General features: G+C 28.9%; 1 protein-coding gene across 1 annotated transcript; it reads right to left on the bottom strand.

Annotated features, from left to right (window-relative positions):
• Positions 1-16,672: 16,672 nt before the first annotated feature.
• Positions 16,673-18,634, bottom strand: LOC123196758 (flavonoid 3',5'-hydroxylase 1-like). Its single transcript, XM_044610874.1, has 2 exons — positions 17,597-18,634; positions 16,673-17,502 (listed from the first exon to the last, which is right to left on the bottom strand). The coding sequence occupies exons 1-2, from the start codon at positions 18,503-18,505 to the stop codon at positions 16,873-16,875; spliced, it is 1,539 nt and encodes a 512-aa protein (XP_044466809.1). The 5' UTR covers positions 18,506-18,634; the 3' UTR covers positions 16,673-16,872.
• Positions 18,635-23,550: the final 4,916 nt, after the last annotated feature.

The raw sequence follows: 23,550 nt of genomic DNA, 5'->3' as shown, positions 1-23,550 counted from the left end.
AGAATTCATTCCTCCATCATCCATGCCTATGTGCAAAAAATTCCCCAGCAAAATAATAATAATAATAAAAAGATAATAAAAACGGTTCTTCGAAGCAAATGAGAAAATTCCCATCTACCATTTTGTTTCTATTTCCATCTACTCTGAAACCAGAGTTAATGTCATTGCATGCATACTTATATTGATGCAATCAATTATTTGAGTTTTATGATTTTTTTTGGGCAATGAGTAATCTTACCTGAGTCAGACTCTTTTTTTGGGATTGAATTAGTCATATTAAGTAAACCAAATTTTAGATCCAATGGCCGATTCTATAATTGTTAAATTAAGTTTTTGAAATGTCATTAAATGAAATTAAAACTCATATTCTTTTATATATAGAGTCTCTTATTTTACTACTCAAATTATCTGTCCGGGCTATAAATAATTTACATGTATTTGGAATGGTTTTGACACCATTAAATTGGTAAGAAAAGACTAAAATGAACTTTTGGAAAATGTGTTAGAGTGCTTTTTCTGGTGAGGCATTTAATTCTACTGGTTTTCAGAGAAGGTTTTTTTTTTTTTTTTTTCCTTTTAAAGTAATAAAATATCAACAAAGAAACAAGAAGCCAACAAGGAATATTCAACTACAACCAAAGCTCATCCCTCCAAAACGGACAGGAAAGCGAAACAAACGAAACTTGACCCAACCTGGGCAGGACAAAACGACTAACACAGACTTAACTATACAAGAGAAAGCGCAGGCCAAATTGTCAAGAGAGAGAGCAAAATAAAAACAACAAACTTGAACAGCCAAGAAGAAAGCGAAGCCCAGGCGAAGGGGAAGCCGGAAACCCCGAAGCAATCTGGGAGCAAAGGCAATAAAAAAGAACTTAAGCCTAAAACAAAAACAAGACATTGCACCAGACCCGGAGGAGAAGAGCAAAATGCACCAGGAAAGCATTGCAGCAAGCTGGAGAACATGGGCAGAAAGCAAATTCTGGAGCATAAAGCATCATAAAGGTAATTTTTCGGGAAAGAAATTAATAGGTAGAAAGCACTTTCATGTCAATTGTACAAAAGCAATTCCACTTCCACACATGGTGAAAGAACTAGTTCAAATGAGAAACATATATTTTCCAGTCAAGCAGGCGGGTAGCATTGAATTCTACCATACCAAATGCAAAATCAAATGAAAAAACCTTCCCGATTAATTACTTCAGACAAGATGAATCAATTATTAAACTAAGCAAATGGAGAAAAACGGTACAATGGGATTTCAGAAAATTGAAATATCCAAACCAAAGCCAAAATTTTAAGAAAACAAAATAAGAGTCAAAAGTTAACAGACATGAAAGCAATTCAGAAACTTTGGCTGCAACATAAATTAAGCAAATTGATTGAAAACTTGAAGCATTTGGGTTTTTCTTCCATTAACATATGATAGTTGAAAAGCTTCACCATCACCTCTCTCTCTTCCTTAGCAATGTATATGCAGAAAGGTGTAACTTCTAATTTACACGAAGAGAACTAAATCCCATAGGACACCATTTGATCTATAAAATTTGCAATAACATTAGCATCCATATAACTGTCATCAAAATCATCAAGAAAATAAATACAAAGGCAAGACACAAGCTCACAAAGACCACCCCATTCATCATATATAAGAATAGATTTTGCCGAATCCTCACTAAACATTGTCACATGAGCTAGAGGAATTATTAATGCCGAATCAGAATGCGAACTTTCCAGCCATAATTATGTAAAACATTCGATAACCCAACATCCATCTGGTGCATACTCAAGATGTCAAACTCAAACTTCAAGACTCAAACAAGAGCAGTGTGTATAACTTTCGTGTATAAATAATGACGTGTTATCATGTGATTAAATAATTAAAAATTAAAAATAAAATAACATTTAATTATATAGTAATACATCGTTATTTGTATACATAGTTTTATTGTTTGAAAAAAAAAATAATGAAACAAAGATGACATAGTAGATGTCATTAATATCATAAAACAAAGAAAGAATGAAAAAAACAAAAAAATGTAGTACACGAAGCAAAGATGCCATACACCTGAGAAAATATCCGAGAAGGATGAGTGCAAGTGGTTGAACACTATGATGAATGCAACAAGGAACACTAAAAGGAAGTTTAAAAAAGGAAATTTTGGATAAATATAAAGTGATGGTTGCCTTCTGCGTTTTAATTTAGGAATGAAAAGATACCATATAAAGACAATTATTATAAATTTCATATTACATATTAAAATTTTTTACTTCCAATAAGGGTAAGTCGATTTTTAATATAAATATCATAAGAAAAATGCCATTAAATATTAAAAATGTTACAATACATTATTAATTTTTTGACTTATCATAATTTTACAATAAAAGAAATATCACTAAATATTTTTATAGTGTTAGTTATTATAAATGACACAATATGCTATTAATTTTTGGACTTCTCATAGTTTTTAGTAGTTTTTAATTAAATATCATAAAAAATACTACTAAATATTCTTTTTGTTATTGTGGTTCTCCATTAAGACTTTGAGTATGACTTTTAGATTATTCCCACGCTCCCCTTGAAACTTGGAGCACCATTACTCAAACTTTAAGAGCTCGCTTTTCTTGATCACCCTATACTGAGGCCAACAAAAGTTGTGGGTACTTTTATGCATGTTCCTCCGAGTCCTCTTCATGGTAGCAAGTTAAGCTTGTAGAATAGTGACTTTATGTAATACCCTTCTTCAAGAATATAGCCTGTAGAGATAAATGTTACTACTTTCCCTTATAATGCAAGAATAGTTAATTTAATTGAAAAAAAAAACTCATTCAACAACAAAATTATCAGAATACCCTTCGTACATAAAATCAACACTAAAAATACCCCAAAAGTGTCATATAATCCAATACCATAAATAATATGTATACAAACATCCAAATCCAAGCATAAAAGAGACATCACCATCTCAAAACTAAACTAAATTATAAAACCATCGTCATTAACAAATAGTCCCCGCATGCCTCGACCCAAGTTGAATTGCCACCATATAGCTGCCAAATCATCTTTCACCTGTAAAATCATATAGAAAGGGGTGAGTGATAAATATTTAGTAAGTATAAGCATCTATTCTACATCAATCAAATACATTACCCCTTTCTCAATTTTAATTTCAATTTTGCATTCTCAATTGGATACTTTATTGTCATCTATACCTCAGATGACATGAGATACAATACATGTAAAATTATTAATTATCAAAATATTTGGTGAAAGCATTTTTCAAAATCATTGTTCTCCTAAATTAGTGTGATGTCAATCGAACTAATTTAAGGTAGGGATTCGATACCTTAACCATATGACTCAATCTCTCAAGCTATTGTAGTTCACGTATATATGAACTTGTCTTGATATATCCTTATATAGACACCAAAAGCTAGACTCTCTGTTCTAGCCTATCCTATGAAAGTCAATAGGCAAACTCTCTTATAACACCTCTTTGTGGGTGGATATGGTGAACGAAGTCTCCTTTCTATGGGCACAACACTTCTCTATAGATGCATAACCTATATCATAGATGCTCTTTTACAATGACCTTTTTAAAAACATATCTAAAAAATATGGTGAGAAAGTCATGTTTCCATAAGTGACTCAAAAACTCTTTATCTCAAATGAGATTCTCAATAATTTAAGTCTCATACATGCACTTTAGGGATATTGGGTCATATGATCTCTCTATGTCTCAACTCATCACAATATATCTAGGAAAACTGAAATCTATTTTCCAAATTGATTTTACAAAAATCATAAATCAAGGATATGTTTTAAAATTCATGCTCTCAAGATTTTCTTAATCTCATCTCAAGCTCTCTTTAGCTTTCCCTAATCATGTGTATGCATACTCATGATAATCATGCCCTATCATATTTTCTATTAATCATATCTCGATACTTCAATGTACCTTTCACAATCCTAAATATCTCTCGAGATAGCTCAATCATATGTCATAAGATTACTCATAGCATGAAAGTCAAAAATCCTGTACTTAGCTTTCATTCAAGTTGATGATTTTTGTTATTGATTCCCTTTCTTTTTAGTTGCTAAACACCTCATTGATAACCATAACTCTCTCTAATTTCGAGATGTAAAGATAATGTGGGTTTGAAAGTGGGATAAACATTATAGGAAGGAAGATTAATATATAGGATCTAGTCTCTTAAATAGAATTTCAAATCTGATAACCATTGGATCAAACATGCATCTTTGATGAACGATTATTTAACTTCTTAAATTATCTTACATGGTATGATATCCATATTGTCCATTTGACACGATATGAACATGTGTGTCTTTATCATGTACAATTGTTTAACAAGCTAAATTTCAAATTCTTTAACACTTAGACATTTCTCATTTATGAATATTAAATTTATCTCATAATGAAGTCAAAATGACTAAAAATAACCCTCTTGCTCACCTGTAGGTGTTACACTTTAGCTTTATGGGTCTACTCTATGAAGTCCAACTTTTTCTTTACAACAAATGTCACATTTCCTACTAGCACAGTGCTCCATTGCTCTCTTCTTATAAGAACAAGATAAGTATCCTTATAAAGTAGAGGATGCATATTTAGAAGTTGCAATTGCAAATAGTATTAGTTATGATTAGACAAAACACAATCAATCAAGTGATATCAAGGATATGTGTAACATCCCTCCCTAAAAGTACTACCCATCGAAGGAGAAATGTTACGAATTAATATTTGAAGCGTCTATTTTTTTTTTTAAATACTTTAAAATAAACACATCATTAAAAGTGTTTAGGAAGTATTCCAAGAAAACTAAAAATCTGGAAGTGAACAAAAGATGTATATACTCATATGAAAACTCATCTGAAAGCATCTAAAAACAAAGAGTAATCATATGCAACTGTACCATAATCTCAAAAAGTCAAAAGTCGACAAGAACATGCCACTGTATGCATGTAATATAAACTAGAGATAACCTGCTCTAGGCGGATCTACCTACGCTAACCTGACCCTGCCTCGCAGCTACCTCGATTACCTGTACCTGCAATCAGGAAAGAAAAGGAAGTGAGTGATAAGAACACTTAGTAAGGGGAAAGAATCAAGTAAACTATCTTTTTTTCCTGTTCTAACTCACTTTTGAGACTCAACCTCACATCTTAACCTCTATAAGAGATTGAAGGGGTAATTTAGTTTACTCTTTATTATTTGAGTCATACTTTATCCCATCTGATGTCTATTTGATACTTTCTGAAAGCTAACTATAGGGATTTGACACTTTTCTAAGCTCAAGCTCTTTTTCTTTCACTACACTATTTTTGAATCTGAATTGAGTTTTACTGCGAGCATGCTCTACTGCGAGCGGACCCTACTAGGGGTCTATGTCCTACTATGGATGTGTTCTACTGCGAACGTGCTCTACTGCGGGCGGTGTAGTGTAAAGTGGCCCCTCATAGTTTATAGCATGCATGCAGGTCTTATATCTTACTAATTTTGCTTCTATTTAAATTTATTCATAACTCACCAGACATTACTCTTGGGACGACCCCTAAATCTTGAGCCCCAAATTCCTTCTCTTGCTTTTCTTTCTTTTTCTTTTCTTCTTTTCTTTTTTCTTTTTTTTTCTCTCCTTTCTTTCCTTTCCTTTCCTTTCCTTTCTTTTCTATCTTCTTTCTTTCTTTCTTTCTTTCTTGCCCAAAACTACGAAATACTGTTCATAGAACAGTCATTTAGCAAGGTAGCCTTCTTTTTCATACAATTTAACAGCCCAAACGGTTTCTAATTCATATAAGCTATATATCGTTGAAAAGAGGATTCAAAGATATTTCCAACAAGCTATAATAGCACTCATAATTCAATAGATAAGGTAGTCAAAACGTGAGATAAAATCAGTGGCAAAAACTGTCTCCCCTGTTTATTTGGTAAAACAGTTCTTGTGGTTCATGCAATATTTAATACTCCAAATGATCCCTAATTCATACAAGCTATATATCACTGAAAAGAGAATTCAAAGATCTTTCCAACGAGATATAATAACACTCATAATTCCATAGATAAGGTAGTCAAAACGTGAGATAAACTCAGTGACAAAACTGCCTCCTCTGTTTATTTAGTAAAACAGTCATTTTGGTTCATACAATATTTAATAGTCCAAATGATCTCTAATTCATACAAGCTATATATCATTGGAAAGAGGATTCAAAGAGATTTTCAACAAGATATAATAGCACTCATAATTCATCAGATAAGATAGCCAAAACATGGGACGAACTCAGTGGTAAAAACTGTAAATATCATACAACTTTCTGCCATAAACAAAATAACACACATAGATATCCCAAATGACAAAACAACATTCCTCAACTTCAAATTCATCATTTATAACATAGATCTAAGGAACCAAAAGCTAAAATATGTAACATATCAAAGAGGATACCCCTTACCTTGTTTCAAGCCAAATCTTTGCAAGTTGGCTTCCTCCTCTTTGTTTTGCTTCCTTTATCACCAAGATCACTTTAAATCAATACCAAAACACACTAACATATTCACATAACATGCATATAAACATATATAAAAGGAGAAGGAAGGAGATATTTGGTTACTAAAGCTTCCAAGGTGCTTCTCTTTTTTTTCTTTTTATTTTATCTTCTAATATCTCTTCAATTTCTTCCTTTGGCTTCAAGAAAGCAAAGAAAAGGCATGAAGAATGATGGCTGCTGGAATATGGACGAAAATGATGGAAAAGTCTTCTCTTTCTCTTTATATATAAAGTCTTATCTCTTTCTCTTTTTCTCTTTGTCTTTTTCCTTTTCTTTTTGACTTTTTTGTATTTATATATATATATATATATATATATATATATATATATATATATATATGTAAAACACACTCATACATATATATATTTAAAATGGGAAAAATTTCAAAACAGAGTCAAAAGACATAATTACCTTTGGAATATACCTGAGGGTATTACAATATGACAATATACTTTAACACTATATTCAGTAAAGACCTCAAGTTTCATTGAAGAAAACCATCAAAAAGTTGTTTAAGTCACTTTTAAGTAATTTTGTCTCACCTATATTACCCATGAGATAAGATCATGATCAAACCTAGCCTGTGGTTCTTCATCACAGGCTTAAGAAAAATAAGGCTCTCCAAAAATTGAGCAACTTGCAATAGGTTATTTTTTGCTATTATATTAAGAAGACCATCATGTCAGATCATCCTTTTGCACACTCTCATGGGATGCCTACCCATCCCCAATATGGCATTAACAAGACACTTTTCCATGATATACTATTCTAGAGAACTGATAAGATACTTATTTATAGAAATATCTCTATCTAAAAGGGAATCAAAGTTTGAACTTCCCTCTTCTATTGTGGACAAATCAACATCACACAACCTTAATTTCCTTCCACCAACGCAAATAAAAAAAACAAAAGTTAACAAAAAGGCTATGTATTTTTGGAATCATCATTATTAGTTTGAAAGATCAAACAGCAAAAATATCTCTTAGTTAGATAATTCACCACCTTGTGATTCGCTGTGAATAATTCTCTAATCGACCATTAGAACTTGAAGATCATAAAAGACTCAAGAAGATTGGACTCACGAACTTTCAAGGTGTGAAGAAATCAATAGTTAACCTTATCATTTATAGCTAAATTGAGATAGAATAAAAAGATCATCCAAGTCATCCCTAAGACATATGTCAATCATTTTGTGATGCAAATGAAATGTGTCCAATCAAAGTTTAAAGTCATGCAAAATGACTTAATCAATTCATAGAGCGAAGCAAATGAAATATTAATTGCATCAATTAAAGCATCATTATCACAATGTATCCTTAAATATTTCGAATCTCTATGTGCCATCCATTCATATAAAAAAGTAAAAAGATTTTGAAGTTTTGCTCACACTATAGAAACTGGGAGCAACTATTATATGGTATAACTTCTTTTGGACCAAACTCACACAACGACATCTAAGCAAGCAACTTGGTACAAGAATAACAACTAGCATCTTGTTATGTAGATAAATGTCCCTTGTGCAAGGGAAGCAACCTACCAACTTGCTTTCTTCTCTTACTTTATGTCAATGTGGGAAAGTCATAACTTCCTATCACATCGAGATACGATTGTTATTATGTATCCACGTAATAGAATAAGAAGTTTTTTTTTTTTTTTAATTTAAGTTTGAATTGTAACTAACAATGATTGTAAACCATTCCTTTTTATCCTATTAATATAAAAGATCACTCAAATGAAAGGAGGATGAGGAAAAGGATAAGTAAGTAGGATGATCAAACATACTAGATTACATAAAAATAAAACTATGCAAACATACTTTTGGTACACAAATTATGTGTCATTATAAGATTATATAATTTTTAATCAAAGCCAAAGTTACACTTAATCATATGATGACATATTATTTATGTATCAAAAGTGTGCCCACATAATATTGCTCATCACATAAAGATAAGCGAGGACACTTGCAAAATATCTAGTTATCCTCCTTAGGTATTTTTCCAAAATTAAGTTCTTTTTAGGACAATCTCCTCTCTAAACATTATTCATAGTCTACTGGAACATTTGCCTAGGGTTATCAATAACATAACCCATGATGTAGACTTTAAAGGAGTTAGTCAAATCATATTAAAACTTCTCAGTGTTCAATCTATACTCGCTTTTAATTGTTTTTACTATATTGGATAACAAAGTTATATTACTAATTTTAATCATCGCCATCATAACATATCTCATGCAGGACTAAGAATTATGTATATTAATTAGTGAATAAGATGACTAAATAATTTTAAATTAAAAATAAAATAATACCAATTATATATACACACACACACATACTTTTGGAAAGTTCGAAAAATAATCTGCTGGATTCAAAAATGGAATGATATGATTTTATATGAAAGTTGAATGTGTTAGGTGAATCACATGCCAAAAAAAACAAACATAATACAACAAATGGGAATCTACTGTTTTAGATATAATGTCACTGGATAATTAAATACTATCCTGAAATATTATAAGATTAAATTTTACAATATTTAATATGAAAAAAATTAAGATTTTTTTAATACTATATGAAATTATGAGTTGTTTGATACACACACACACACACACACACACACATATATATATATAAGTAAAGTATACTAGATTTTATGTAGAATTTGATTTGGTATAATTTAATATGATCACATAAGGGAGTTATATACAAAGTTAATATTTCATGGATTTTTTTCTATAAATTTATCTATTCTATTTTATCCTTTAATTTATATGAATAAAGAATTTATATAAACTTGTTTTATTTTCCGTAATATTAATTATCCATGTTGAGTAGTCAATAGTTAAGTAGCTTGTAATTTCTCTTTGAGTACATATTCTCTTCGGAATGTAGTCTTTTCAAAAGGGTCGTTACACATAATAAATACATGTCTAGTAGATACAACGTCAAGTGGCACGGTACACATACCATCTAAATTGCAACAAACTATCGGGTTAGTAGTTCCTATAATCAACAGTAGGGGCAAAGTTACTATACTAATAGACAAATGATATATAGTTATAAGTGTGTATCCATTTATATATTTAAAATAAGTATATATAATATTACTCTAAAAATATGTAGTCACACAAATATTTTTGAAACACCACATTAAGGGATAAGTGATATTCTAAAATGCTTATGTGAATGTCAATCCATATACAATCATCCAATGTGAGATGTTATACGTGAAAAAAAAAAAATTATGCTCCTTAAATATTAAAAAATTAAAGCATTAACTAAAACTATTGTAAAATGTTTGAATGATTCTTCAAACATTGGTTAACTATTAAAAAAATTCACCAGTCAAGATTTCATGCAATATTTGTAAAAATTTACGGATCTTGCATAAAATTTCACACATTTCACCCAAGACCTTGACTTTATATTAAATTATTTCATATAAATTTATGTACACGTGACATATTTCAAATAAAGTAAAAAGTATAGCCTGAATTAGAAAAAAAATCATTTTTTTAAAGTATTATTAATATACACAACTTAGTACACATCCATCATAAAATCCATCATCAAAAGTGACATAAAAAAAACCCGAACACCAATTACATAAATCATAACCATCAACCCCAAATACAAAATGAAGTAAAATGTAGTTTATAAACACAAAAAAATAACCTTTTTGTCCATGGTTCTTGAGTTTAAAGCTGGAAACAAAACAAAATTTCAGTGGCTAAACATATTTAGTTTTTCAAAATGAGGGAAAGTCTAGTTTTTATATGGGGACATTTTTGTTAACATGTCAACCGGCGATCAATGGTGGAGTCAGAATTCAAGCTAAATTTTAATATAATGAAAATATCCAAAACATATCATCAAATATGATGTTGAAATATCTAAATTGAAACATAAATCTATATATGTTAAATTTAAGGGGAAAAAAAAAAAAAGGACTGGATGTTGTGCTCGACATGGCTTCCTACAGTTGATGGACTTCAAGTTGAACTTCATAACAGTTTTCTTACCATCATTAAAAAGTAGACAAATAAATTGACCAACTAAAATAAATTAAAAAATGGGTTTAATCTTAATGTGAAATTACAAGGGTAACCCAAAAAGGTAAAATCAATGGGCGAGGAGATTTTAAAATAAAAATTCTAATTTTGATTAATCTTGTGAATTTCGACTACTGTTTTTAGATTAACAAGAGTGAATGAGTTTAGCTATACTGTTAAAGTCTAGGCTTATTTCTAATAATTAAAAAAAAAAAAAAAGTTGATTTTGAAGTAGAGTTTGCGTTTTTGGGTTGTCAGTAATTTTTTCCTTTTAAGTTATTAGATTTTTATTTATGGATGGAAAGTTATAAAGGGATATTAATAAAAAATACCCTAATTTTTTTCTTTGTATATATATATAATCATATTTTTTTAATTATATATATACCCTAAAATATAAAATACCCAAAAAAGCTTTAAGTTTTTTACTACATATAAATAAGTTTGATTTGAGTAATATTTTATTATTAAAATTAAAAGATTATCTTAAAAACATATTATTTAAAAGATAAGTAGTATTATATGCATAACTTTTGTATATAATTTTTTACACAAGTAATAGCGTGTTAACATTTGATTAAAAGTTGAAAATTACATGATAACACATCGTTATTTATGCACATAATTTTATTATTAAAAGATTGTTTAGTACAAATGACAAAATTTGTTAAATATAAATAATTATTATATTTAGTTAAATATAATAAAAGAGTACTAATATATTATTTTAATTAAATATTTTTTTGTATAATTATTTTAAAATATTTTTTATGTTACTAGTTCTATTAATTAAAAATAAAATTATTTTTATCTAAATAAATAAATAAATAAGAATATATTTATAATATAATAAAATTAATTCCATAATATTTTAATAATTAGATAGAAATAATAATAAAATTATTTTTATATAATTTATTATATTATTATTAGAAATAAAAAATTATTAAAACTTTTCATTAAGTAAATTTTTATTTACGTGAATCACGAGGTCATAAAGGCCGTCATCACGTACTCCAAAAGTTAGATTATTATACCAAAAGTTTAGCTGAGCCAGCTCAGAAATGGAAATTGAAAGTGACTGCACGAACTCACTATATATTTTATTTGGACGACTGTGATTTAACAATGGATAAGTACAGATTTCGTTGATTCATCAATCATAAATGGACAAACTCACACAGCTTTATTGAGTTTTGATTTAATGCAAAACTCACGGTGTTAGTATACAGTGACTGAGAGTAGAGTTATATTTATAAATAATTTATATAATTTTATATATAAATAATTTTGTATAATTTTAATTTTATATATTCTGAAACTAATATATGGTCCAAATAATTATAATATGGTATTTATACTGATAATTTATTATATTATATTTAATTTTTTAAAAATATAACTATTATTTTTTAAATTATTAAGAGACAGTATGCTATAATTTCAATATGCAATTTTCTGTCAACTGACGAAATTTTGACCTCTAATCATTTGTGGTTTTATCATAATATTCAAACTTATAATTAATTTATCAATAAAACTATATATATCTATTTTTGGTACATAATTTATATACACAGATAAAGTGTTATCATGTTATTGAATATTTATTTATCATATAATGATACATATTTTTAAATCACCTAATTACATTATGACAAATCACTGTATATATGAATTATGTATCATAAATAAATACACATAAAATTGCTCTTAATTTATATATATATATATATATATATATATATATATATATATATATATATATATTCATGAAACGTGAAGCATTTTCAATAGAAAATGTCTCCCCACAAGTTTAGGTTGTCTAATCGTTTTTTATATTATTCTCAGCGATGATTGGATTAATGCAATCCATAGTGAAGATACTAAACTTTATTAAGACAAATAATTTTAATTTTAATTGCCGTTCTTATCTCAATAATATTAATAATTTATTATTAATTCAAGAGAAATTATAATAAATGCATACAATTAAAGGGTGTTAAACGAAATTATCTAAAATTTTAAGGATTAATAAAAATGTCCTCAATTTAAGAAATGACTAAATTACCCTTATATATAAACCTCACATTTTCTACTGATTTACTATTCAAATTCAGAGAAAAATTCGGATCTCCGATGGGTGCAACAGGTTTCGATTTTTTGATTGATTTTTCATATTTTTCGACAACCGAAAATAACAAATAAGGATAGTACATCGTCCCACTTCTTGTTTGAATCAATTTATTATTAGAAGTATTGAGATTTGAGAGAGATTTTAAGGTTTGAATGTTTACGATTTCGATTTTGGATAATACATAAAATGTTTTAATTTTTGGTTGTTTTGCTTAAATTTCTTGAGGGGTTTTGTGTTATTAGATATGCAGATTTGATTTATGTTGAAATTAGAGGATAAAATGACGAGTTTTGACTGAAAAATAGGTTAGATCTGTTGGCGTTACGTTAATTTCTCACCAACGCCTCTGGGGTTTGGGGGGGGGGGGGGGAGGGAGAGAATTTAGCTTTTTCAAAATTTTAGAGGGAGAGGGAAAAGGGGGAGATCTACGGGGGTCCGTGGAAAATTTTATACTGAACCATGAAAATCATGGGTTGGGTGGAAATTGACTTCTTTTAAACTATAGGATTTATAGACGGTATACTTTGAACGACCGTAACTTTTGATCCGGGAGGAGTTACGGACTTGTAATATATTAACGCGAAGCTAGTTTCGAGCTCTATAACGACAAACCTTTGCTGGTTGCTACCAATTGGGAGGCTCAAATAAAACTATTTTAATGTGTATTATGTGATTTTTTAAATCAAATTTAAGATTTTCGATTTTTATGAATTTTTAGCTTGTTTATGATTGGGTTAGACTTTTTTGATATATAATTTTTAAATTTGATATTTGCCTTTTCATGTTTTTTAAATTACGTTTTATGATATAATTACGAAATTTTAGACTGGTTTTGAAACTGTTCGGATTGTTACATCATGTTTTTTTAATTTGAAGCAGCACGAATTTTGTTAGGTGTACATCACGTGGAAATACTGATGGAGGCAGTCTCCTACCAGTCCAACACAGTTGTAAAACCAGAAAACCTGAGCCAGACTCTGAACAAGATTGACAGTCGTCAATGGATTCGTTCCTTAATTCAAAGGATACATATTCTTTTGGAAGGCTTAAAAAATAATCGGTTGGATCAAAAAATGGAATGATCTGCTTTTATGTAAAGTTGAACGTGTTAGGTGAGTCACGTGCCCAAAAAAGAATCTATTGTTTTGGATAAGATATCCCTGGATAATTAAATACTGTCCTGAAATATTAAAAGATTAAATTTTGTAATATTTAATACAAAAAAAAATTAAGATTTTTTTAATGTTATGTAAAATTATGAGTTGTTTGATGTATATGGAACTAAAGTATACAAGATTTTGCGTAGAATTTGATTTGATCACATAAGGGAGTTATATATAAAATTAATATTTCATGGATTTTTTTCTACAAATTTATCTATTATATTTTATCCTTTAATTTGTATGAATAAAAAATTTATATAAAAGAGTAATATTATATGTACCTATTTTTGGTACATAATTTATGTATACAATAATGTATCATCATATAATTTAATAATTTTAAAATATGTGTCATCATATGATAAAGAAACATTTAATCACATAATAATACCTCATCTGTATACATAAATTATGTATAAAAAATGGATACACATAATTTTATTGTCATATAAAATTGTTTTATTTTCCATAATGTTAATTTTCTATATTGAGTAGTTAATAGTTAGGTAGTATGTAATTTCTTTTAAAATATATATTCTCTTTAGAATATAGTCTTTTATACTAGGGAAAATCTAGTTTTTATATGGGGACATTTTTGTTAACATGTTAACCGGCGATCAACGGTGGAGTCAAAATTGACACATAAATCTATATATGTTAAATTTAAGGGTAAAAAAAAAAAAAAAAAAAAAAAAAAAAAAAAGGACTGGATGTTGTGTTCTCAAATTAGACATAAAGCAGTCAATTCTCTTCCTCTATAGAAGTAGTGCTCGCCATGGCTTCCTAGAGTTGATGGACTTCATGTTGAATTTCATAACACTTTTCTTACTATCATTTAAAAGTAAACAAACAAATTGACCAACTAAAATAAATTTAAAAATGGGTTTAATTTTAATATGAAATCACAATGGTGGCCCAAAAAGGTAAAATCCTCGTTTGGTCAATCTCAAATCTTAGAATTATCAGTTTAAAGATAAAATCAAATTAAAAAATGATTATGTTTATATAATAAAAAAAACTAACTCTATATATATATATATATATAACAAAAAATAAAAATAAAATTATTTTTATATTCAAAATAAATAAATATTTATAATAAAATTAAAACTAATTTAATAATATTTTCATAACTAAATCAAGGTGATAATAAAGTTAATATCTTTATATTACCTATTATATTATTATTAATAATAAAAAAATCAAAATTTTCATTAAGTAATTTTTATCTACGCTAAATCACGAGGTCATAAAGATACATTTATTTATATATCTATGAGTCTCGTCATCACGTATGCCTATTTATTGTATATCTAGGGGAAAAGGACTATTTCCCACCCATGTTTTAGTCTTATCTCAAAAATATAATCAACCTTGATGAAAAATTTAAATACTCACCCAAAGTTTAATTTATTTGGATTCATCCATATATTTTATGTTAGGATTAAGGTGTAAATTTATCATTTTATCAATAATATTAAATAATTAAAATTTTATTTCATTTTTCCTCATTTAATTTGAAAAACTAACATTTATCCTTTGAATTAAGTTTTAAAAAATTCACTTTTCTCCTTTGAAATGCAACCACTTTCTTCGATGACAGTGGAAAAGTTTTCGTCCAGAGGTCAACTATCTCTAGACGACAATCTTCGTCCAAGAATGATAACTGTTGTCTAGATTTTTGAACTCTAGACGACGAAGCATCGTCCAGTCTAGACGACGGAGAGTCGTCTATTCTAGACGATATTTCGTCGTCCAAAGAATGGACGATGCTCCATCGTCCAGTGAAAGTCAATAAGCGTTGTCTAGATCTAGACGATGCTCATCACTCTTCCTCTAGTCACGTCGTCATTTGATAAGCGTCGTCGATGGTTAGAGGAAAAGTAAAAAAAAAAAAATTAGGGATTTAGGTGGTTGAAAGTCACTTTTCAAAGTTCAGAGGTGAAGGTAAAAATTAATTTTTAAAATTAAAAAGAGAAAATATGATAAAATTATATAACTTAAATATAAACAGTAAAATAATAATTTTATCTCTATATTTAACAAAAAAAATTTAATAATAATTTATAAATAAATAAATATTTAAATTTTTTATCAAACTTAGTATATTTTTGAAATAAGATTAAAAAAGTAGGTGAAAAATAATCCTTTTCCCTCTATATCTACCACTCTATAAGTGGTAGGGCTAGAGAGTTTAGCTCAGAGTGCCCAATAATGGAAATTGAAAGTGACTGCACAATCTCACTGTAATAAAGGCCGGTTTCGTTGATTCGTCAATCACGATCGCAATAAATAGACTTTCTCCCATCAGTTAATCAATCAATGTCACTAGAAGCCGTAGATTGTAACGAATCTCACTGAAATGAAAGGAGGATAAGGAAAGAGGATAAGTAAGATATATTATAATTTATAAAATGTATATATATTTTAATATATAATGCTTATCCTCCACATCATGAAATAAATAGACTTCCGTAGCGTTATCAATAACCACACTTGCTTTCAGTTCTTTTTATTATATTCGATAACAAAATTATATTTACTAATTCTTATCCTCGACATCATGAAATATTTTATGCAAGAGTAAGAATTATGTATATTAATTAGTGGCAAAAAATTACATCAGCATCAGGTAATATTTTTCTTCCAATACATGAAATTAGTTTATATTTTCAAGTTTGAAAAATAATGATACTATATATTAAAATTATTTTGATAATTAATAGTCCTCCGTATTCTGAAATAATGACAAAAAAATTTGAGTTCCTCGTATGAGTGAGGGAGAACATGGGCATGTTATTATTTTTACTAGGAAATTCAAGATCGAGTACAAGCACTTATAAATTATTATGGAGAAAAAGCAGAAAGAATAAACGCAGGAAAAAGGTGAGATGATCTTTCTGATAAAAATAACGATTTGAGGCAGAATACTTATAGAGCTTGATGATGATCAGTAATTAAACATAAGCATGTGGGGCTAGCCGTGGGGAAACCATAGCCGTAAGAGGCACAGCTTTGTGCAGTGTGAGACCAAAAATTTCTTCCATGTCTAACTCTTTAACTCCCTCCGGTAGTTTCCAGTCAAACGCGTGAATCAAACTTCCCAAAACGTACTCAACTTGAACCATTCCCATTCTCACACCGGCGCAAATTCTTCTTCCTGCTCCAAATGGGATCAACTCGAAGTCGTTTCCTCTTGGATCGATCTTCTTGTTCTTCTCTGTCAAAAACCGCTCTGGAGTAAACTCTAATGGGTTCTCCCACACGTCGGGGTCGCGGCCGATGGCATAAATGTTAACCTGGAGCCGAGTGTTTTTGGGGATGAAGTAACCGTTTACAACGCAATCTTCGGATGCGAGCCGAGGGAGGTTGAGCGGGGTTGATGGGTGTTTTCTCAATGTCTCTTTGCATATGGCCTGTAGGTAGGGGAGTTTTGGGATGTCTGATTCTTCAAGTCTTCGGCCTCTTCCGATTACTTGATCCATCTCCTCCTGTGCCTTCTTGAAAATTGTTGGTTTTTTCAACAACTCTGTCAGTGCCCATTCAACTGCGCTCGATGATGCATCCGTGCCGGCCACAAATAAGTTCTACAATAAGTTATAAACCATTAATGTCAGTTAAGTCAAAACTGAAACTGAAATCAATAAAATTCAAAGAGAAGTTATTTGTGAAGAGACGTACCAGGAGGAGTCCTTTGATGTTTTCGGTGCTTAGTCTCTCGCCGTCTGGCTTGTCTCGGTAAGTTAAAATAACGTCAAGCAAATCAGGGCGTCCTTTACGCTCCTGACTGGTGGCAATATGTTCGGCAATCATCTTCGTTATCATTGCATCGACCTGTATGTGTAATTCCCTCATTTTCTTTTCAGTTCCTCCTTCCAAGAGACCCAAGGCCGGGATAATGTCCTTAACCAATAAAACCGCTGCATATTTCATCATCTCCACCACCAGAACCTTAAACTCATTCGATTCCGAGCTGTTTGATGCAAAAACCCGACGGCTGAGCACCACCTGGCCGATCACATTCGCCGTGAGATAAGATAACATTGTCGGCATCAACACCGGCTCGCCTTTCCTGCTAGCCTTCAGCATATCCTGAAGCATCAGGCCGACCTCAGAGACACGAATATGAGCCCAATCTTCGAGAGCCTTACTACCAAACATATGAGTGTTACACACTTTCCGCAACAATGTCCACCTTGGTCCATATTCAGCATTAACCATGTCTTGTCCATCATAGGCAAAATGGTGGACGCTTGTATCGATCGGACGGCTGGAGAAATTCAGATCGTGGGTTTTGAGGAAGGCTTTGGCTGCTTCCGGAGTTGATGCCACCACCATGTCTAGGCTTCCGAATTTCAGATACATGATAGGCCCGTATTTTTTGGCCATTTTGGCAAAGCTGACATGCGGCTTGCTGCCTATGAGGGGCAGGGCGCCGACGATGGGGAACCCCCATGGCCCTGGAGGGAGCGGGGGCCTTGATTTCCCGAAGAGACAACGGACGACATAGCGTGTTATGATGAAGACAAGAACAGCCACAAGGCCCTTTTTGAGAGAAAAACTGTCTTGGAATATGGCGGAAAGTGCCATAACAAATGGCTTATGCTGGGGTGCGTTGGCTGAAAAAATGTAGATAGGTGCAATATATAAAGGCTTTGAAAGGTTGAATGTGGAAGAAGGTGATGAATGAAATGCAAGTATTTCAATTCACACCAAACCAATGAAATGCACACAAATGGTGGCCACCGTGAATGATTTTTTAGTTTGAAGCTTTTGACCGAAATTAAAAAACGTAATATATACCTAACACAACATTTACACGTGATCCATCGGTTTATCAGTCAAGGCAATTCTAGACAAAAGTTGCAACAATTTTATTGTGATTTTAGACAGAAAGTACACCGATTTGATAATTGTAATTCTCAATTAGAATTGAATTGATTAGTGTAATTCACAAATGAAATTACATCAATTTGATGCAATTATAATCTATGAAATTTGAGTCAAAATCGCATCAATTTGATGTGATTTTAGTCGCTAATGATAGTTTGTTTTTAAATTTATTCAAAGTGAAATAGAACAAGGAGAAAAAAGATAAAGTAAAGTTTTTATGATTAAAATATAATTTGTTTATACAATTAAAAGTATAAGTGATTTTTTTTTTAATATTTTAATAGTTAGACAAAATAACATAAATATTTTTTTATTATATAAACTAACAGTTGTTTTTTCCTAAACGGGTGAGAAAATGACTTTTTTAAATGATGGAAATACATTATTTTATTAAACCTTTGGTGGGAAAGTGTCATTTGGCCTAATTTATATCATATAATAATTCAATGTGATAGTTAACATATTTCCTAGCAATTGTAACAATTTAAAGTGATAATTTATATCTTTCCTATTACATTTTCAAATATTCCCATTAAAATGTAATAATTCAATGTACCAATTGATATCTTTCCTATTAAAATTTCAAATATCCATATTAAGACACGGTGAAAATTTGATTTGAATTGTATTATTTTTTAGTCACTGAATATGTGATATTGGATTTAAACATATCTTTATATTTTACCTTTCATGAATGTCGGATGTATGACCCCTAAGAAATAACTTGAGTAGCAAAAGATAAGGCTCATGTATAAGAGAGTATAAGTTCAAGTTTTCTCTAACAATATATCAAGATTAAACTTTTGACTTACCTAATTTAGTGGTTATAGGATTGACTACTGGACTCGAGGTTTGTCTAATCTAATGTGGTTGATTTTCATTGAATGTGCTGGTCCAGTTATGATGGGATTCCTTATTAACAAAATACAATATTGTGCTATCTTTTAAAACACCGTTAAATTTAGGCTAAAAGACTATTTCCCACCTAAGGCTTGTTGAATTAACAAACTTCAATTCTTCAAGTTTCAAAAGTAAGATTCCAAATTTCTCATTCATCTATTTTCATTAGTGAATTTCATTAAGTGAAAGGATAAGAATGCTATTTTGCATTGACTATTCTAATTTTTATTTTATCTTTTTCCTTTATTCTTTTTGTTTTTCTTTTCCTCCTCCTTTTTTTTATTTTTTTCCCTTATTTTTTCAAAAGTTGGAGGAAAATTGTAATTTTTGAAAATATTAGGGTATTAATGAAATTTTAGGTATTTTTGAAAATATGAAAAATTTCAAGGATGTTTTAAAAATTTATAAAATTTAATATAACAAAATACAATTACACCCCAAATAGCTGATCAAAATGCAAAATTTTAAAGTTGATTAAAGTTTTAATTTATTTTCTTTTAAAGTTTAAATGATAAATTTTTAAACTAATGAGAATATACTAGTAATTTGATATTTCAATTAAGTATTAATGACAGTTATGTAATTTTGATAAAAGGGTAAAATAATTATTTCAAATAAAACCAAATAAGTTTATTAATAGAATTGGATAATAGATAAAAAAATTTCTTTTTGAAACTTAACGAATGTGAATTTGTGATGTCATCAAACCTTAGGTGGGGAATAGTCATTTGACCTTAAATTTATTAGGATTAGAATGCTATGCTTTAAACTTGTGCGTATCTAAGAAGTTCAATGGCTGGAAGTTCACGCTCACAAAAAATAAAGCATGTTGGTTAATTCTCATAATGGTGGTATACACATTATACACATAAATTTATAAACCGAAAGCTTTTAATTTGAAGCTGTAGGGACTGTGTTAGGTATACATCACGTTTTTTAATTTGAAGCTGCACGAATTGTGTTAGGTGTACATCACGTGAAAATACTGTTGGAGGCAGTCTCCTACCAATCCAACACGGTTGTAAAATCAGAAAACCTAAGCCAGAGTCTGAGCAAGATTTACTGTCGGCAATGGATTAATTCGTTAAAGATTTACTGTCGGCAATGGATTAATTCATTAAAAAATTGAATGATGTGATTCTGTAAGGAAGTTGAATGGGTTAGGTGAGTCACGTGCAATAAAGAAAAGACAAACAGAATATGACAAACGATGTCGCATGGTAATTAAATACTGTCCTGGTGGAATATTAGAAGATTAAATTTTACAATATTTAATATGAAAAAAATTAAGATTTTGTTATTATTTTTTATATATATATATATATAAAAACTAAAGTATACAAGATTTTGTGTAGAATTTGATTTGATCATATTAGGGAGTTATACATAAAATTAATATTTCATGGATTTTTTTCTATTTTATCCTTTAAATTGTATGAATAAAAAATTTAAATAAAATTGTTTTATTTTCCGTAATATTAATTATCTATATTAAGTAGTCAATAATTAAGTAGTATGTAATTTCTCTTAAAATATATATTCTCTTTGGAATATAGTCTTTTGGAGAGGGACATTACACATAATAAATACATATCTGATAGACACAATGTCAAGTGGCACGGTACACATGCCAACTAAAATTGCAATAAGACACATGTTTTCCATCTCACCATACTTGATACAACCATTTTTTTCTTTGTTAACAACAAACTACCGAGTTAGTAGTTCCTATAATCAACATACAGGCAAGGTTATTATACTAATACACAAATAATATGTAATTATAAATGTTTATCTATTTATGTATTTAAAATAAGTATATATATAATATTACTCTAATTTTATATATTTATGATGTTGAAATATCAAAATTGATACATAAATCTATATATGTTAAATTTACGGGCAAAAAAAAAAAAAAAAAAGGACTGGATGTTGTGTTCTCAAATTAGTCATAAAGCAGTCAATTTCTCTTTCTCCATATGGACTTCATGTTGGACTTCACAACAGTTTTTCTTACTACAATTAAAAAGTAAACAAATAAATTGACCAACTAAAATAAATTAAAAAATGGGCTTAATCTTAATAGTTATATTTGTATATTGAGAAAAAAGTGTGACTCTACATATAAAGCAAAAAATGTGATTATTTTAATTAAAAGGTTAATAATTGAATTTGTTAATAATAATAAAAAAATTCTCTAATTATAAAATATAAATACAAAAATAAGCTTTAACAATGACTCTTTATAAGTGAATATTTAATTAATAAATTTTATTTTTTATTATATATACATTAGTTTGGTTGGAGTGATATTTTATTATTAAAATTGAAAGATTATCTTAAAGATATTTTATTTAGAAGATGATTAGTATTATGTGAATAACTTTTGTATATAATATTTTATACAAGCAATAATGTGTTAACATTTAATTGGATAGTTAAAAATTAAAAATAAAATAACTTCTACTCATAGGATAACGCATCGTTATTCATACATATAATTTTATTGTTAGAAGATTACTGGATATAATTAAAAAAATTTAATAATTATAAAAAATTATTATATTTAGTTAAATATAATAAAATAATACTAATATATTATTTTATTTAAATATTTTTGATATAATTATTTTAAAATATTATATTTTATGATACTAATTATATTAATTAAAAATAAAATTATTTTTATCTTAAAAATTTACCAAAAATTTTCATTAGGGTAATTTTTCTCTACGCTAAATCACGCGGTCAATTAATAATATAGTTAGATTATTATACCAAAAGTTTAGCTCAGACTGCTCGGTAATGGAAATTGAAAGTGACTGCACAATCTCACTGGTGACTGTAAATTGCACAATGGATATATTTTGATTCATGAATCATAATTGCAATAAATAGACTTGTTCCCATCAATCAATCTCACTAGAAACCCACCATTGGCTTAAAGAGCAAAGCAGGAAAAACTAGTGTCAAAAAGTCGAGAATTTGAGGGCAGGTAAGGTTCGGGGAAAGAATAAACTCACACTGCTTTAGTGAGTTTTGATTTAATGCAAAACTCACAGTGTTAGTATATCTTGGTTATAATTTTATATATAAATAATAATATATTATTATATGATTCGATAATTTAAGATTAGAGATAAAATAATATCTAATCATATAATGATATATCATTATTTATATATATAACTATATATTGTCATGGTTTAGAAAAAAAAAAGGTCAAACTCTTCTCAATATATTAGAATTGAAAGTGTCGTCATTGGTGGTTAAAGTGGGGAGGAAGAAAATCTTAAGTTTGTGAGTGGGAGAAAATGCTACTTTCAAAGTTTGAAAACTTTAAATAGAGGTGAAATTGTTAGTTTTTAAAACTTATGAGAAAAATATAATGAATTTTATGTTTTTAAATTTTTTATTAAATAATAGTTTTATCCTTAACTTTAACTAAGTTTTTTAACAGAATTTTGCTTATGAATGGGTATTTAAGTTTTCAAAAATTAGAGAATGTCACTTTAGGATTTCACTATACCTTAGATGAGAGCAAGTCTTTTGGCCTTTTAGTTAATATTCCAAAGGTTATGTAAACATTGTCACAAACCAACGGTAAACTAGAGGGAAAGTAAATAACGAAAGTTTAACCAAAAAATATTTTTTACCCCTAGTGGTATAGAGAACATTTTTCACTATAAATCTAACTTTGTTAAAAAAAACATCAATGGTGTAAGGGTAAAAAAATAATTTTATTATTCATTAATTAAAATTAAAAAAAAAACACTAACTTTTTATTAGACCCAAACATTATAAGTATGACATTCAATTCTTAAAAAAATTTAAAAACT

The sequence above is a fragment of the Mangifera indica genome, chromosome 2 (genome assembly GCF_011075055.1).
Source record: "Mangifera indica cultivar Alphonso chromosome 2, CATAS_Mindica_2.1, whole genome shotgun sequence".
NCBI classification, from domain to species: Eukaryota; Viridiplantae; Streptophyta; class Magnoliopsida; order Sapindales; family Anacardiaceae; genus Mangifera; species Mangifera indica.
This window is presented reverse-complemented; position numbering and strand designations above follow the sequence as displayed.